At 42.4% G+C, this 14,037-nt stretch overlaps 1 protein-coding gene across 9 annotated transcripts in view; it reads left to right on the top strand.

Moving 5' to 3' along the window:
- Positions 1-13,642, top strand: part of LOC139763259 (bestrophin-2-like) — a 65,080-nt gene extending 51,438 nt beyond the window's left edge. For 5 of the 9 annotated variants that reach the window (XM_071689194.1, XM_071689193.1, XM_071689196.1 and 2 more), the window contains 3 exons: positions 3,507-3,710; positions 7,776-7,929; positions 10,252-13,642. In XM_071689194.1, coding sequence (XP_071545295.1) covers positions 3,507-3,710; positions 7,776-7,929; positions 10,252-11,260 — 1,367 coding nt within the window. In that variant the 3' untranslated portion in view covers positions 11,261-13,642. The remainder of the gene's footprint in view (positions 1-3,506; positions 3,711-7,775; positions 7,930-10,251) is intronic. The other 4 variants (XM_071689197.1, XM_071689198.1, XM_071689195.1 and 1 more) reach the window with 4 other exon arrangements.
- Positions 13,643-14,037: the final 395 nt, after the last annotated feature.

Raw genomic sequence — 14,037 nt, 5'->3', positions numbered from 1 at the left:
ACCGAGGGTATAAGGTCAAATACCAGGTCATCACACCTACCGTCGTACTCAAAGGTTATACCATTGTACTTACGATGGTTAAGTGGGTGGTAATGACTTTATATTTTCTTCTCATCTTCCATTCATGTTCAGATATAGTTATATTGAACATACTTTTTTTTGGGGGGGATGTTATCCAATAATCTTTACTTCATACACTGTTCAACTTCTGTTGTGTGGATTTGGTCATGATCAGTTTTGTATGACATGAGAATTTATCACTGACACTGTTGAACCTCTGTTGCCTCAGCTTCGCCACCACTTGCTCTGTTAGCCAACAGTGTGTGCCAGTAACAGAGCTCGACCTCCGTCGTTTTATCTTGGTCTTGGAAGCACAGCCTTTGGCTCCCATTTTTGTGTGAAAGTTTCCCAGAAATGAGACCCTGAGAGTCTGTAATTTTTACTACATTCCCAGTGGTCTCCAGAAGTGATGAAGTTACTGTGATGCGTCAGTCTGCACTTCTTGATGTGTTCCTCCAACTGTTGTCTTCGCTTTTCCTTACATTGAAAATATACTCGGATGTTTGTGAATGAATCTCTTTCCTTTAGAATACGTTAATAAGTCGATGAAGGTTTCCTTGCCAACTGGTGAATCTTTAATGTTTGGGATCGTTTGACTTTTACCCATGATTTCTTATTCTGACATTCCCAAATGTTTCTGAAGCTACGGTTTATGGTCGTCCGTCGCTTTGTCGGTTTCTCAAGTCAAAAGGACCCCACAGGAACTATAATGTTACCTTTCGTATTTGGGCAATGAAGCACAAGTGTCTTCAGTCTTCCTGGATTTGTCTTAATACCCATTTACTTCAGCTCGATTCCTGGGGAAACCTCCCAAAAAGGCCTTCATTTGTACTGAAGTGATTTGAAATGATTTCTCCTTTCCTCATGGTTCCTTTCTCGTTTCATATGGACATCCCTTAAGATCAACTATTGCAACATAACAGAACAAACAAAGTATGAGTCAAGGGACTTGTTTTTCTGTTTTGAGAAGTTGGTGTTCAAAAAAAGTTATTCTCTTGCCCACTTCTAGTCCTTGGTAGGTAAACACAGATACACTGGGGGCCAAGATTCGTCAGTCTGACGACTAGTTGGCTAATGGGATCTCCAAGTAGCAGAGGAGACAAGTAAATGGAAGCGCTCGTGCAACGCTGAAGGATACATCAAGATTTCAGTTGGGTTTTCTTTATATGTTATGCAACAGGGGAAGACATGGGCTGCACCTTTCATTTCTAAATCCATGGAAGCTTCCTCTTTCCTTCAATCACTGTTTCGATGTTGAAATACTTTTCACGGTATAATTTCATTGTACCTTTCATGAATCTTTGTAAAAGCCGACCATATGTCTCCGAAGGTCTTGCAGACGCTGTCTGTTGATGATCTTGAAACCTCAGAACCACTTCACTCAGGCAGTATTGAAGATGAAGTAGTATGTGGTGAGATAGTCACACATTCGGATAGCTTTTCTGTGTAAGTTACTTATATTGCGATGTTTTGTTTTGAATCCTTATGAGGACGTTATCTAAGATCACACTGGTATATCTTTAACATCAGAGCCTATTAAGAGGGGCTTTTAGTATATCAGATACATAGCAAGTGACTGAGTCACCTTTGGCATATGAAGTTAGTCTAGAGGTAGTGATAATGTCCATCACTTCCCAAAAAGAATGGTTCCAAAGCTGAAGTTTGACAGTGAGTCGAGTGTTGAGGAATTCCTCCACCTGCCAGTAGTACCATAAGTTCTAAATAGTCTTTCTCAATTACTTGAAGAGGCGAGAGACCTCTGTTAATAGGTGAGGACACGTCTTTTCATGGATAAGATTTTACTTAGGTTTACCCCGTTATGTAGCGATGAACTCATCTGCTGTAATGAGGCCCTTGCTTGTTTTGAAGTCTCAGAGAGGTAAGTCACTTTATGAGATAAGTGGAATAGTTTTTAACGCATGAAAACACAACACAGGACACAATCTTCGTCAAACCAAGTACACACTTTTTCTCTCACGTAAACTCTGGGTTACTTTTCCCCAAAGAACACCACACTTACTGAGTGGTCAAGACAGGATCAGGTAACCCCCTACACAGAGGCCACACCACACGTTGCATATTCAGGGCTTGTAGGTTACACATCCGGAGGGAAGTCGAAAAGTTTGTGCTGGGTTGGCAGGCCATCTAACTCTGTAGCGTAAGAGGAAAACCTCAAGGCATGAGTGAAACAGATGTGATAACTTAAGCTTAAGATTTTTTTCAAGGAAAGGAAAAATTATAAGAAACAATTTCTTGATTCACGTTCCTTTGACAAATTTAATGTAATCTTGCGTTTTCTGTGGTAAAATCCTGATTATTTTTTTGGAATCTAAGGTACTTTGAAAACCTCACATTCTCACAGGCATTATAGTTCTGAACCGCTTAAACAGTCTTCCGAAGTGCTTGTCCAAACAAACAACGCATATAGACAGTGTCATGTGTCCAGATCTGATGGCAGTATCAGAAACAAGAGGAGAAATTCACGTTAGTTAACTCATGATACGAAAGACTGAGGCCTCTGCTCTCAAACATGACTTTGCAAGTTGAAGTAAGTAGTGTACACTAGGCTATGTCGATAACCACCACCACAGCTTCCGAGAGCAGGTTTATCGTTCAAGATTAGTTTCCGTTGCTTCCTTTAACCACAGACCAATTCCTTACGAATGTTACCTCAATGATATGTTCACTACTAGCTCTCCTTTGAAATAGGGTTGTGCCCAGAAGTAATTCAGCTAATAGTGCCCATTTTAGAAAGTCACAGACAAGCATGTGAAAGGAACTAGTCTTTAGAAAGTCTTATTTCTCCCAAGGCGACTGTCTCTTCTTAGACTTTATCTACAGCTAATGAAATACATTGGAGGAATTTCAGTAATTTGGTCTTTGGAATGAGCTAAATTTAGGCAGATCGATGAAGTGACTCTCCTCTGAAGTAACACCCCAATTTGAATATTTACATGATAACCAACGTGGTACGGGCAATTACGGGCACTGTATGACCCAGTTACGGCCATTTATAAACGTATACACAGTGGCAACCTACACACAAGCTTCTATCGACTTTCATCTGGAAACATCCAATTAATGATACATATCAGCACTTACTAACTTGTGGAACAAAGCTTTCCAAGGAAATTACAAGTTACACAACACAGTGATTCTGAACATGTCTCTCATTTATATGCATAAGGATCACATCTCTACAGGGTTTACTGTGGGTACACTGAACACTTTAAAGTGAAGTTAACACTTGTCTGTCCTATTTCTGCGTATTTGTGTTTTTTTTTTCTCCAAGGTGTACTGAGAACATTTGTATGAAGATCATGTAAAGTATGATCTAACCACATTGTCCACAATTAGATAGTAATATGCATCGTTTGACTATAGACAACAGCTTGTTATCATAAAGGAGAGAGATTTTTGTTAAAGCCTAACTCAATACAAAACAGGTTGGTGGTGTCGTCTGAGAGCGAAGCTAGGCGTCTGCACGTGGACCGGCAGCCGTCGTCAACACCACCCTCCCGATCCTCTAACTAGTTCCATGCGTGTATCTGCAGGTGGTGGCGATGGCGGCACTTACCCGGACATAGAGATTGGCCAGGGTGAGTTGCTGGCCATTCACCGAGCCCTCAACAAACGCAGCTTCCTGGAAGGTAGCCTCGCTCAGCTCTAGTGCAGCATCCTTGTCCACGCTTCCGCTGGGGGACTTCAAAACTTCCGTCCCTCCAGCAGCTTGTCTGTAGCAGCAGTATTTACATATTACTCAGAGATCTGATATCTCCTCCCCCTTGAGCGAATTTTTCAGATGGAAATGCAATTCAGTGTTGCAGACACGAAACAGGCTCGCGCGAGATGTGAAGGAAGAGATTGTTGACATCGCCTCAGCTGATCCTTCCTATCCCTTACCTTCTTACTGGTTACATAGTAGATACTTTAATCCCAGTATGAAGGCTCCTTTAGGACAGACTTCTGCTTGTATCATGCTTCGTGATCCTCAGAGAATTAGCTTTCAATTTTGAACAGCATGTATGCTGTTCGTCTCGGTCATATTTGAACTAAGTGAATCCTTGTTCTTCGTATGTTACATAGTAGAATGAACAAGAATTCCTTTCGCCACCAGAGTTCTTTGTGGACATATATATATATGTATGTACCTCAAGTTCCAAGTATTGATGTTTTCAGCACCTGTTATCTTCTGGGGACAAAACTGATTCTTAAAGGGGTCTTCTAAGTCATTCGCTAGAAAAATGCAACAGAGCGAACGCATTCCCCCGTCGTATTAATATCTTTAGTCATTAGCGACCTACTTTAGACTCTTCTCCGCTTCCCAGTACTTTTCCAGATACCAATAATCCTGTTCGTAATTTTGTTCATCCAGTCTTTCTAACTTTCATTCTGACATTGTTTTACCTACCTCGTTTCCCCATCTTCCCAATTTTTTAGCAGTTCTCTGTCCCCGCATCACCTTTACACACCTCCACGTTAACTGTACATACAACAGCTCCGTCTTTACACTTGAACATGCACCCAACTGGTCCACAACCTTGCTCCTTGTTGTTGCACCATCTGGTCCACAACCTTGCTTCTTGTTGTTGCACCATCTGGACCACAACCTTGCTCCTTGTTGTTGCGCCATCTGGTCCACAACCTTGCTTCTTGTTGTTACGCCATCTGGTCCACAACCTTGCTCCATGTTGTTGCACCATCTGGTCCACAACCTTGCTTCTTGTTGTTGCACCACCTGATCCACAACCTCGCTTCTTGTTGTTGCACCATCTGGTCCACAGCCTTGCTTCTGAGGACGCACCATCCTGCCTACTACTCGTTCCTCTAATCTTCGTCTTCATCCACCTGATCACCTGTTTGTTTACCCACCTTCACTTGTGCTGTATATTACGTGCCAAAGGAGCGCTTCAGCCATTTCATCAGCTATCTCTTTCATGACTTGTATAGTCATCTGACTCTCCTTCTTCAACCATCTGGCCCCGCTGCCTTGTGATCCATCTGATCCAATGTCTCATCAGCCACATGGCCTGATTTTTGAGTCATGTATCTCTGCATTTGTTTAGCCATCTGCACTACTGCTTCACTGCCTCTTTAATAACCTGGATCGTTGGTCGTCTCTTGTCTTATGTTTAGCCATCTGGCAGTTACCATCTCTTCGTTGTACCTGTTGCCTCTCTCAGTTTGCTTGCTCAGTGCTTGTCGCATCTGCTTTATTGTCTTTGTAAAAGTAGAGCCTTAAACCTAGTCCCTCTTTTACCATTTGCCACACAACTCCCTCAGCCAACTCATGTCTGAACCATCAGGTTCACTGTGCTCTCAGCCATCTAACTTGAATCATTTGCTGGCATGTGGCCCCCTTCGAACTTTCAGACCATACCATATAAAACTACATGTATCCAGACCTACGTGTGACATCCATATTAACCAAATGCCCGTCATTTACAGTTCCTGGAAGCTTGTGTACTAACCATGACTTATCCTCAACACCTACATCCTCCACTTGCTCTCGTCAGAACCTCCCAACCCCCTCGGCCTACCGACCAGCCAACCGTCATAGATTATCTCAAGTTCCCAGGAAACTGTGTCTCCCCCCTCAGCCGGATATAGCTCCCTCCTCCACTGAATTTACACGCTGCCAACCATCATTTTAGTAGCCTCAGCCACCGTCTCTCGCCGCAGCTCTGTCATACCCAAGTGTCTGAAGAACCAGCCTCCTTCGCCCGAAGGAGGAGGAGGAGCTCTCTCTCTCTCTCTCTCTCTCTCTCTCTCTCTCTCTCTCTCTCTCTCTCTCTCTCTCTCTCCTGAAGAATCCTCTCCCCCTTCGTGACATCTTGTCCCCCCGAGCCTGAGTGGCAGTGGTGTTTACACATTGTCGCCTCACAAGGGGTCCTCGCTGGTTGCATGAGTTCTCTCTCTTCAGTGCCTCAATTTAGTTAGCTTTCTGTGCTTGGTTATATTTAGTTCACCTGTTATCTTGACAGTGAGTTTGGTTATCTTGTGGATGACAGTGAGTTTTGATCTAATACCCAAACTGACGGCATATTTGCCATGTACTTCTGTGTCAGTCATCAAGGTACATTTCCACTGTGTGTCATAACTTACAGAAGTCTTCCTTAAAAAAAAAGAGGATATTTTCCCTTCAAAAGAATTAGAATTTTTGATTAGTCATAGATTTTGAAAATGTTCTAATCCCATATTAAAGGATTGTCTTCAGGAACTTCCTAAAATGCAGGAACATTGTCACTCTACATGCAGGTCTCTGAGATCCTTTAGAATCAGGAGACATTCAGATATGGACCCCCTTTAGCTGGCAGATTAAAAGATTAATTTTACTCAAAGTTATGATTCTGTAGTAACTTAGGAACGGCAAGAGCCAGTGACTAAAGATGTATACTACTTTTTTCCCTCTCTCTCTTCGTCTGATTACAGTAGTTCGGTAGGAGAAGTGGCCTGGTATATGATAGGAAGGAGTTTATATGTTAGGCCGTAATTACTAAGAATAATATTAATCACGATACCAATTGACAATGATATAGGCTCGTCTTTTGGAGTCCCAGATAGGGAAGATAATGTTATTGATTAAAGGTCAGAATTTCGGGACAACTTCGCATATATACACACTTTACAGTACTCAGATCCGGGCCTTGAAAGAAGGAGTGTTTGAGCGCTCGAGGCTGATAATGAAGATGATCATATGTTGAGCGTGGCCTTCAGTCAAGCTTCAACATCCCCGTAGAGTTTCAAGGTCACTGAAATTGTCATGTCAAGAGAAATTTTCCAAACGACAAATAATCGAAAAATAAAATCGTGAACAGAATTGATATTTAAGTAAGGTTCATCTTATGGAACGGAAGGATCCCAGTACTGGAAATAATCTTGAGATAAGAGGAGGGATGATAATGATAAAGAAATGATATAATAAATAAGAGGGATGATAATGATAAAAATGATAATGATAGTAATGATAATTTAATAAATGATTAATAATGATGATGATAAGGATTTAGTTTTGGTCGTCACAATATTACTGACATGGTCCTTGAAGGTATTAAGAACAGTCGTAAATAAGATTCTTCAGTGAGTGTCACTCTTGAGTGTTGCACCCTACCCCAGGTCCCTCTCTTCTGAGTGAACAGTTTGCCATAATCAAGGCTTCAGTCTTTGGTCCCTCCATCGTCACAAAGTTCATCTGAAGATTTACAAAGACAATAGATTCAGTCTGCACCGTTTCTTCTGTTTGTCGTATGCAGTTAAAACACCAGATTATCTCATTTATATACTCCTCTCCGCCCAGTTGTTAGCAACACTTGGTAAATGCTCTTTGGAATGCATCCTCCTAGAAGTGTTACTCAGCCGATGAACCATGATACGTCTCACTCTACTTAACTCCTGTATCCAACACAAAACCTCGTCTTAAGTCTCTCTGATAGATCCTAAAAGAAATAGCAAGAATGTTCCTTCTCCATTAAGGTCCTCATGTTTCTCTTACAGTGACGTGCTAACGTTCATCACAGTGAGATCGTCATGTTTCTTAATGGGGTCTCTTGTGTTTCTTATCCATACGATAGGCGTCTCAGGTTCTTTGCCAAGTATTAGCACTGGAGCTTAGATCTTTCTCCCAAGTAGCAGAGTCCAATCCTTGTCGTGAGAAACCCACAATGTGCTCCACCTTCCAGGCATACGAGAGTTGAGTCTTCCGTCTCTTTTTCCAGGCAGCAAGGAACTGCGGAGCCTGAGCGTACCTGATGAAGCCTTGATTCTCGCTGGCAGAAGTCCCTCCCCGCGAGGTAGCCGCAAGGAGACCTCCAGGTCCGCGCCGCTCTCCAGGTCTTCCAGCAGACGGATTGGCACTGCAGGTAGTAAGGGGTAAGAGATGGGGTCCTGCTACCCGAGATTGACGAGTAAACCATACAGAAACCAGTGGTATCTCCCCCCCTACCGACACTCTCCCGATACCCACCCTCCCAACTCCATAAGGCAGTAGTGGTGCTGACCTGCTGTTGTGCAGTGATGTCTTCCCCTGTCCACATACTCGCTATAGTGATGTCTCCCCTCCCTCCACATACCTATGATCATGCAGTGATGTCTCCCCCTCTCCCTATATTACGAACCCCATAAACCAACTGTATTTCTCCTCCCTAAACATTGTTGCCCTCTGAACTGTACCAAATTCTCTTTCTCTTCTGTAATCTCCTCTCCAGCGATATTTTCCATTTCCACACCTGAGCTCCATTTCCGAATGGTAAATGCACTTCATACTTCAATATATGTTATGATAAAGTGGTAACTAATTGTATCACCCTCTGATGCTCCCACCTACGTTTTAAACCCACTGTGTAATACTCCCAGTAACTGCAGATCTCCCAGTTCTGATAGTCTTTAGATCAAGCATGACAATGTAACAACATTAGGAATGAGAGGAAGCAAAATTTTCAAATGAAAATCAATAGCAAAATTAAAGTCATTGGGATAATATATTCAGTAGTCGTGCATCAATCGTTATTAGTACTGTATCTGATAGTCTACACGTAGTACTAGTCAGTTGTTTATATTATCTGTAGTTAGATACCTTTTTACGGAATTTCAAAATACATGACCTTTATATATATATATATATATATCTATAAATTGCACTGTTTGTATACTGCATTTTAGTTGAAGAAATAGGTAGTTAGCGTAGAAATCTAGTCATTATCTATTAGTAGTTGTATAGAATCCTTAATTCTGTAGTTGTTTGCATATTAATCTCGTAGGGCACGTGTTTTTGGGTTGGTGGGATGGAGTTGAAATCCATCTCTTGGCCTAATCTTACGTGGTATTTTCTGAGGCTCATCACGTACCTGTAGGAAAATTTTGTAGACACGTAGAGAATCTTGCTACGCCAAGAATCTGTGACGCTTGATTGTGTTTGTAACAAAAGGAAAATGGATTGATTTGGGCAGCATCCTTTACTCATGATATGGGCAGACGCCTATGCTCATGGTATGAACAGCAACCTTTCCTCAAAGTTGTTCAAACTATATCTCAGTTGTAGAAAACAAATGGCCATACGAGAATCTACACGAGTATGATGAGTGTACCATTTGTAAAGTCTGTGCCAATGGATTTCAAGGAAGAATGCGCAAAACTGAAAAGAAAATTAGAGATATATGATGAGGAAATTGATATTTCAAGGAAGAAAACAAAACCAAAATTGAAAAAAAACAGTGGAATTGGAAAGTCAAATTATGTAATGTTTTGTATTTCTTATTAAAGATCGTCTTTTCTCAATGTTTAAGATGGTGAAAAAAAAAAACCTAGTATAGATGGTAAGAAACGAATTGATTCGGACGCTTATAATTAACAAAGTTTATTACGGTACATAGCAGTGCTTTCACACAGGCTTACCTGAAGGTAAATATTGATGCAGTTTAGATTAGAAAGAAGATGGGTTGATGCTGTTGGTAGTTCAACTCTCATTTGACTTCAGCAGTGCGATGATTGGATGAGGTAGACATTGTTTTTCTTTATCCTTTCTGGTCAACCATATCAATGTGTGCCAAAGGAACCACCTTATATTTTGTGATACTATGACTCCTGAGTGGTTCACTTTACTGAGTCAGAAGAGCTGGTGTCTGGAGATCAAACCACGAAAATATCTCGTTTGTTCATTGGAGAGAAAAGGTCTGGGCGTTGAAGAATATGGGGGGAGCTTTGATGGATGGTCTCTGGGAAGTGCGATGAGGAAGAGAAAATTAGGAGAAGGTAAGGAGAATGATAGGTTGTGAGGCTCAACGCAGGTGCTTCGTTGTGAATCCAGGGTTGTTGGTTGTTTGTTCTCTAGACCTGATTAAGGGCTGTCAATCTAGTTTATAAAAGTTTATATTAGCTCGTAAATAACTGAAGAAAACGGGTGTAAAGAGCGTACAACATTTTTGGAAATTCATCTCTTTTTGGTTCAGTTTTGATTTCAGAACCAATTTTTTTTTTTTAGCGAACACTATTGTATTTTGTTTTTTTAGTATAAGGATCCTCTCAAGAACGTACCTATATGACATAATCCCAAGTTGATCATTTCAAAGCACCTCTTCAAGCACAAAAGGATGTTTATCATGCAAGCAGGAGAAGCTATATTCAGGCATGACGTGCGAGTCGCTTGACCGACGTTACCATAAGGTAGATGTGAACTAATGTCGGGTTCTGTTGCAGTATTGGGAGTGCTCTACTGGCTGTTGGGACGCATCAAGGTTTTCTTGCCGCGGATCCGGAGAAGGTGAGCCAGGCGAGCTGTGCCACGCCCTCCACGCCCACCACGGAGGGCGCCGCCAGGGAGAGCGACGACATGGACTGCATCCCCCTGCCTATCTCCAACTGGAACAAAACCATCGACATCGGCGACTCTGTCACGCTGGACATGGGAAGCATCGGGGAAGAAGACGACTCGTGGCGAGACGATAAGAACAAACAGAAGACCAAGTCTTCGTTTCGTCTCCCGGCATCGCTGAAGGCGCGATTAGCGGTACGTAAGAAGCCGGTGATCACCTGGAGGCCTTACTCCCGGCAGGTGAGCTTCAATCAGATGCTGCCGGAGGTCTTGCCGGAAAACTTCCCTGATGTGATCGAGGCCGAAATTCCCGACGCGATCAAGGGCGCCATTCCCAAGGATCTACCTCCCGGGCATTTTGAGGAGGAGTGTGCCTTCATGTGGCGAACCATCGAAGACGATTCGGACTCCATGCAGACGGCAAACTCGGCCATGAGTGACGATCCTCTGTCAGACTCGTGGAACATGGACACGACCGCCCTCTCACACTACAGGGACATCAAGCCTCAGCCTCCTGAAGTAAAGGTAGAAGAATACGACTTCCCCAGAGACCCGAAGCCACAGCGGCTAGCGACCCGCAGGACGCTAGGGATGCGGAGGGCGCGGTATAAAACCAGGGGCCGCATGCGGTGCCACGCCTGCTCCATGCCGCTGCTCAACACTAACCGCAGGAACACCAGTCTCCTGCCCTGTCTTACCAGAAGTCTTAGTGAAAACTCTGTGTTCCTTGAGGCTGTAGCTCGCCGCCTCACTGAGCACAGTCGATCTCAGGAAAAACCTTTTCCCCGACCCAAGCGCCAGCACCTCTCCCTCAACATCCCTTCCTCAAAACCAGCGAAGAACGGCAGACATACGTGGTCAAGGAACAGCCCAAGTTCCCCCGACTCGCAGTGACTGGGTAAGAGTCGAGGCAAAGAAATGTATGGTTGTGAACTTCGCGTTTCGAGTATGTTGAAGTGCATATTCCATTTCATACTCACGTAATCTTAAAAAAAAAAGTGTGTGTTATAATCTTCGGGATAGCACAGGAGGAAGTCTGCACCTGATTTGCTTCCTGATGCAATAAGATGGTCGTGCTCTGCGTCCTCCCAGTTGACTTAACTGTTGATTATTCCTCATTGTTATTTCAGTTATAATACGTTATAAAAGATAAATATGATAGGCGTAGGCCTTTAAATATCTATGTATAGTATAGGTTTTTTTACTCCTCCAATGTTTTCTTGTTGCGTAACTTACCGTGTGCAGAAAACGGATTTCTCGACCATGTGGACCAATCACGTCACAGGGCCCCGCTGATTGGCTGAGGTCGGCAGCCAGTCAGCGGGCACCTGTAACAGTAAGACTCCCTCCACCGGCTCGAGAATGTACTTCCCAAACACAGCCATTATGGACATTGTGTGGCCTTGTTGATCATGTCTTGCATTCGTTGCTGTTGACACTCTCACCTACAATCACTTTCTCGTACACGTCTTCATATATGCGACGTCAACAACGCGCGTCTGAAATTCCCGCTCTTTATTCAAGTTCAACCCTGATTCAAAGGCGAAATTGCTTTAAGTGTGTTCATATTGCTTCGAAACAAACTTCAGGCAATACTGAGAAGCACATGTATCGATGGGCATTGGCCTGTCCTTGATGAGATAAGCTTTGACGTAACAGCACAAGTAAACAAGAGATCCTAAATAATCCATCCAGTTGCTTCTTGAGTATTGATGGAAACGTGACAAAAGCCAGCAAAGAGGGCCTGTGAAACATTAATTATTTCTCTTCAACAGATATTTGTTTAACTGTTGAAAGGCTATCTTCCATCAACACTGCTCTGTAACTTTATGGATGATGATACACTTAGAGTGGAATGTTGCTCATGAGCCACTCATCAAAACGCATCTCAGTCGAATCAGTAAGCAGTTGCTGAGCCTGCGGAGAAGGGAAAGATAATTCTTAAATGTTTCGTGAATGGTATACAGATTGTACAAGTGTTTGTGAATAACCGTGATTGGAATGCACCAGTGTTTGCGAATAAGTTCACAATGAGCCACTAATTCAAAGGAAATATCTGAATGTATCGGTATCTACAGCTGGTCAGACTGATGCCACACGACCAAACCCACGTTAGGAGATGGAATATGTGTACGTTCACACACACACACACACACACACACACACGTGAGCCACCTGGAGAATCAGTAATCCATAGAAAATTACTAAAATTGCAGTCGGTAAAGTTTTTAAGTAAATCTGTGTATACACTAGAGAGCAATAAACGTCTGTTTATGTTCTGGATTCTTTTCAAAAACGAGCAAAATCGGATATTAACAAGTAACCTTAATCAACTCGTGGCTGTCGAGGTCCAGTCTGTCCACCTGTAGGAATCCTTGATTATGTAAACCTCAGTTATTTCACAGATTTTCTCTACTAAATGTCCAGAGTTATCGTAGCTGTTCACAGTTACTGAGCATGCATCAATGGGCCATGACAAAGCATGTCGAGAGGGGATCCTTGAAGCGACTCTGAGCCCCTCTTCGGAGACCAGCTTGTAGATGATAGACACAGAAATTTCCACTTAACATCCTTCTGGTTTATATTCCTTTAATGACTTTTGTATAGTTTGGATGGCGGGATCTTTTAATCAAAGTTGAATGTTAAATTTCACGGTGAAACATGATCTTGTTAAGTTTATCTTTTAACTGTATTCGTTTTCTCAATTTAATAGAAAAAAGGAAATTTTAGGGGGTAACAAATATAGTGTGAATTGATATAATTTTTTTTTTGATGGTTTATCATATCGTAAACCAACTGTTCGCCATGTTCAGAGTGAAAGCAAATCATGAAATTGTGTGGATCTTAAATAATTCATTCTCCTGTTATCCATATAACGATATAGAATTCTCCGTATCTGTAAGTAAACCTGTGATTAAGATAATGAATAGAGAAAAGATAGGGAGTAATACTTCCATGTATATTTATATATGAAGTAAGTGTATCACAAAGCGACAACAAAGTGTATCCAAGAGCTACACCATGGGACTCCTTGTGTGTAAAGTCCAGGGTCTGTACCCAGGGTCCCGTGGGACTCCCAGAGTATAGTCCCGGGCTGATGGTCCCAGTGTCTGCGGCCAGGGTTCCATCCTCGATGGGGAGATGGGTTTCCCGCCAGGCGCTCTTCTGTAGTGCCGTCCGCGCGAACTCCTCTCCCTCTTCTAGTGTTAATGAAAACATTCCAGCATTTGCTCTCTAGGGCTGTTGATACTCTCAAAATAAACTTTTCTGGGAGAATTATTGAAGATGGTTTCATTAGCCTTTGTATATACTTCACTTACATCTCTCTACACTTGTTCTTTTGATTATTTTTTGCTTCTCTATATTGATGTCATGTCAAAGACGACTTTCAAGTTCCGGCATCATCTGTGGCTTAACATTGTACACCTTGGGGACGACTAAGCACAGATTAGTCAAGAAGATACATTGTTACAGTTTGCATCAGATTTTTAGGGATTCTGAAACCTTTGATCAAGACTTTGGATAATGACAGTGGAACTCGGCCATCACTCAGCTTCAGAAGGAATACCTCAGGCAAGTAGCTTGCTTTAAAGTAACGTAGATCATCGTTTTCTGCTTATTAATATCACTAATTGTAGTTATTAGTTGACGGCTTAGTCTAACGGTAGATA

Source organism: Panulirus ornatus, chromosome 46 (genome assembly GCF_036320965.1).
Source record: "Panulirus ornatus isolate Po-2019 chromosome 46, ASM3632096v1, whole genome shotgun sequence".
NCBI classification, from domain to species: domain Eukaryota; kingdom Metazoa; phylum Arthropoda; class Malacostraca; order Decapoda; family Palinuridae; genus Panulirus; species Panulirus ornatus.
This window is presented reverse-complemented; position numbering and strand designations above follow the sequence as displayed.